The sequence below is a fragment of the Egretta garzetta genome, unplaced genomic scaffold, assembly GCF_000687185.1.
Source record: "Egretta garzetta isolate BGI_Z169 unplaced genomic scaffold, ASM68718v1 scaffold168, whole genome shotgun sequence".
Classification (NCBI taxonomy): Eukaryota; Metazoa; Chordata; class Aves; order Pelecaniformes; family Ardeidae; genus Egretta; species Egretta garzetta.
In genome coordinates this window covers 187,767-192,098 of record NW_009260675.1, presented here as the reverse complement: position 1 = coordinate 192,098, position 4,332 = coordinate 187,767, and the positions used below count along the sequence as shown (strand labels likewise).

At 44.0% G+C, this 4,332-nt stretch overlaps 1 protein-coding gene across 1 annotated transcript in view; it reads left to right on the top strand.

The window, feature by feature from the left end:
* The window catches only part of LOC104132462 (coagulation factor X), a 16,419-nt gene that overhangs the window by 2,643 nt on the left and 9,444 nt on the right, over positions 1 to 4,332 (top strand). The window contains exons 2-3 of the mRNA XM_009645744.2: positions 271 to 431; positions 1,896 to 1,920. Coding sequence (XP_009644039.1) covers positions 271 to 431; positions 1,896 to 1,920 — 186 coding nt within the window. The remainder of the gene's footprint in view (positions 1 to 270; positions 432 to 1,895; positions 1,921 to 4,332) is intronic.

The following is a 4,332-nucleotide window of genomic DNA, read 5'->3' as shown; positions in this document are numbered from 1 at the left end:
CACGTTCTTATTTTCAAGATTAAAAATAGTAGGAGAGAATTTTGCACGCCTACGGTTTTTCCTGGAGTCTCTGATTCTCAGAGAGAGACTGCCCTGAGAGATCCTGAGATGTGTCAGTCTGCGTGAGGACTGACCTCACGGGTAATGTTGCCTACGGGTAGAGTGGTGAGAGGGTCTGGTTTGGTTTTGTTTCCACTTCAGTTATTTCTAACGACTGTTTACCACCACCAAATTTTACCTACCACCTGTATCATTTTCTCTATTGTCTAGTGTTCATCAAGAAAGAAAACGCTGACAAGTTCTTGGAAAGAACAAAACGTGCTAACTCTTTTTTAGAGGAACTGAAAAAAGGGAATATTGAACGAGAATGCAATGAGGAGCGCTGCTCAAAAGAAGAAGCAAGAGAAGCCTTTGAAGACAAGGAGAAAACTGTAAGGATGAACTAATATGAAGTATTAAGGTCTTTTGAGCTGAGCATCAGAACCTGCAAGTTGCTCGATCATTTAAGACAAAGAATAAACAGTGGGTTTGACTGTGGTTGGAATTGCTAAGGCATAAACATACAGTAACAGTCTTAATTTAGCTCTTGCAAGGCCAGCTCATGTTAAAGCTTCCATTCTTTTACCTGATCTGTTTAATTGCCATTGTGAGGTGTTTGACCTTTAAATGATTTGATACTACCCATGTTAGAAATATGTTCACCCTAACAGGGTGGCATAGGTGAGTGTCATGACTATGTTCAAGAGTTCTTAGGTGGAGAGTCCATGGGAAGGTTGAGAAGGCAAATGCTGACATGGAACTTCATGGGAGAATTTTGCCGAACTTAAGCTTTGCAGCGCTTATCATTTTGTGCCTCTTTCTTTCAGTGTCTGAACTGACAGAATGTATACTGTGGACAGTTCTTGCATGCCTTAATGTTAAATTGCCCATATGGAATGAAGTTTGTATGTGTGATTCTTGTGTCACCCTTCCCTACCCTGATGGTTGCTTAACTGCAGACAGAAATGCGATCTGTTCCCAAGCTCAAGCGAGAATTAAAGAGATGGGGCAACTGTGGGGACTGGGGCCAGTAGAAAAGGTGATATTTGAAAACTTGAAGTGACTTGGTGGTTGGGGGGCATTGGGAACATTGGCTGTAGCTATGTGGCTGTTAAGAACAGCCCTGAAACTGGAGTTAAGGCCAGATTCATTTCACTTTAGCATTACTCGGTGACCAGAATGTTTTTGGAGTGGCCCTGAGATGGCCTGGGTGGGGAGTCATGGGTGCATGGCCAGGGTATTTCAGAGCATGAAGGCTGGCTGATCTGTAGCAGAACCAGCACGGCCTGTTCTGCCTGGTGACCAGTGGTCGCTGAAAAGGACTGTCTTGGACAGACAGCATACCTGGAGTCTTCAGTGCAGAGGGAAAGAAGAACACGAATCGGACAAAATATTTTTAAATCTCAGGATTTCTGAGGTCCTGATTGATGGGGGCATGGGGTGGGGGGGTGGAGACCGAGAATTTGGCATCACAGGAATTTAAGTAAATTCAGTCAAAACTGATGGAAAGATACAGTTATGCAAGAAACCAAGTGCTTTATGCTGAGTAAGTCACATTAGGAAATCTGTAAGGAGTTTTAGATATTTCTGAAAAATGCATGAGTGTGGGGTTTTGGTTGTTTGGTTTTTTTTGTAGATCTGGGCACTATAGACAGACTGTATGGTTTTAGTTTATTAAATAGTAATAGCAGGCTGCAAAGCACTGCATGTGCCTGTAACTTAAATATTTGTTTTAACAGTTGTTAGCTGCAAGTACTCTGTGTATGAAAGTTCTAATATTCTTCTGAAGAATTCAGTAATTCTCATATAACTCTTTTTGTCTCCTTTTATTCCCCTTTTCCCACACCTACCTGTAGGAGGAATTCTGGAACATCTATGTAGGTAAGAAACACTCTGCATTTTACCTTGTTAAGCAAGGTTAAAAAGGCTGCACCTCTTAAGTAACCTCTTCCTGTTCCGTTGCTTCCTCTCTTTCTGCCATGGGACGCCCTTACTTTGTGTTTGCTTTGAAGAAGGAATCTGATTTACTGCCTTGCTGTTGCTTGAACCCAGTCTCTTCCTTTGAAGGCAAGGTTCAGCTGCCTCCAATTGCTGGGATGATCTCTGTCCCCTCAGAAAAAGAATAGCAGCCCTCTGCATGCAAAGGACAGTGAAAAGCAGAAACTGGGCGTATGAGTCTGCTGGTCAGTTGTCCTCCAGAGGGGCAGCCCTGAATGGGGGAATTCAAGATGCAGAGAGTCATGAATGAGGGTGGTACTTAAATGCCATGGCTAACACAAAGCTATTAAACCGTATCACTTGCCAGTTTCATGTCATGTTCCATGCCAGAGAGTTGTTGATTCCTATATTTTGTGGGATGTTTTCTACAGAACTTTTTGGCATTCAAGGGAGACATGCCATTAGATTAGCAGATACTACCCATCAATCTTTTCTGGTTTGGGGGTTTGTTTGTTTTTTTTTTCTCTAAAGGTCTGAGTTGTATTTATTAGGGTTCTAGTGTTCATAATCACTAGGCGGGGACAGATTTTTAATGTATTGGTGTTCTGAAAGTATGTGTCCAGCTTGCGTGTTAGGAGGAGTACCTCAAAAATGTTGACCAAAGACAGCTCAGCTTTGTCTTTTGGAGTCTGCAGAAAATTGAAGACAGTTGCCATGAAGAAGATGCAGACTTTCACAATCCTCTAAGCGGGGGATGAACTCTGCAACCTACAGGCTGAAATTTCAAGCAAAGCCTGCGTCAGTGTTGCAGTGAACGAGAGTGGAACATTTCAAACCATTTTCTCATGAGAATACAAGCAGTGGAATAGCAGTGCCAGTGCTCTTAGCAGAAATGCCAGTTTCATACATTTTAAACCACAGTCCACGATTGCTTTATTGGTGTTCAGAAGTACTGAAAACCACAGCTACCCACAACCAAGTTACTCGAACAATTCATTCTTGCTTCCTTTTTTAGCTGGGGATTATGCAATGCTTTTGTGCAATATTGATATAAAACTCATTACCGCAGCAGCAACTACAGTGTCAGGAAAAAAGTAAACAAGTATAGTTTCTAACAGTAGGATGCTGCTTAGCTAAGACCTCCACAGGATGGAGTGCTCTGGCACTGCAGAGGAGGCGGCCACCAGGAGCTGTGCTGCAGGCCTTGAGTCCATCTTTCTTTTGGTAAATGGTGGTCTCTCCTTGTTGAGGATGGACATCAGTCTTCAACACCTCTGTGGTGGACCACACAGATGCAGCATTTGGAGCACTGTTGGTTTTGGCCAGTGCAGGTACAGAAGGGATATTGAGGCATGGGGGCTGTACTCAAAGCCCCACAGATGATCCGTGTGACAAATAAAGCTGCAGCAGATGAGATCACAGGCCAGAGCCGCCATGCAGGTGGCAAGCTAGATCCTTAGGATGAGCAGCTTCTTGCGTCTTGTCTCCTCTGTGGGCACTGCCATTCTTCCAGCTACTCCAAACAGGGGCAGAACAGGTGGTAAAACACAGAAATTTGAAGAGCACATGTCTAAAGCAGCGAGTTCTTATTAAGCAAGTGCCACTTCTCCAGATATCCCGCTTTTCTCATCAAGCAGCGCAGAAGAACCCAGCAAGGTCAGGTGCGGGGGAATGCATTTGTTACAGCAGGTCGCTAGGTGGGAGAGACTGTGGCAGCGAGCATCAATGCAGGAGTGAGGTACCTTTGTGGGGGTGGGAGGGAAGGCTGCTATGTGGAACGTGTCTCCAAATGCAGTGCAGACTCATTGTCCTATATGTAACTGAGTTTGTGAGATGCACATGGCTGGAGCCCTGGAGTCAAGTCAGCCAGTTGTGCCCAGGTCATGGAAAGGAAAGAAAGAATGAACTACCTTTCAAATGTGGGAGATCCCAGTGTAGATGTGGGGAGCATGAGGTAAGAGCTAATTTTTTGAATCGTAGAATCATTTGGTTGGAAAAGACCTTTAAGATCATTGAGTCCAACTGTACCTGTCCACTACTAAGGCAGGTCACTAAGCACCTCGCCCACCCGTCTTTTAAATATCTCCAGGGATGGGAACTTGACCACGTCCCTGAGTAGCCCATTCCAGTGCCTGAAGCTCAAGCTCATACCTCAATGGATACAATGGGACAATTTTGGTACTGTGAACAGCACAAAACAAGAATTTGACCTGCACACAGGGATTTAGCAGGGCTCTTAAAGCATATTTTTGTTTGGTGGGTTTTTTTTATCTTCTCATCAGTATGCTGGTGTCTGTTTCTTTAAATGAACAGCACTGCAGGCAAAAGACATGCACAAGGGATGATATGACCTTT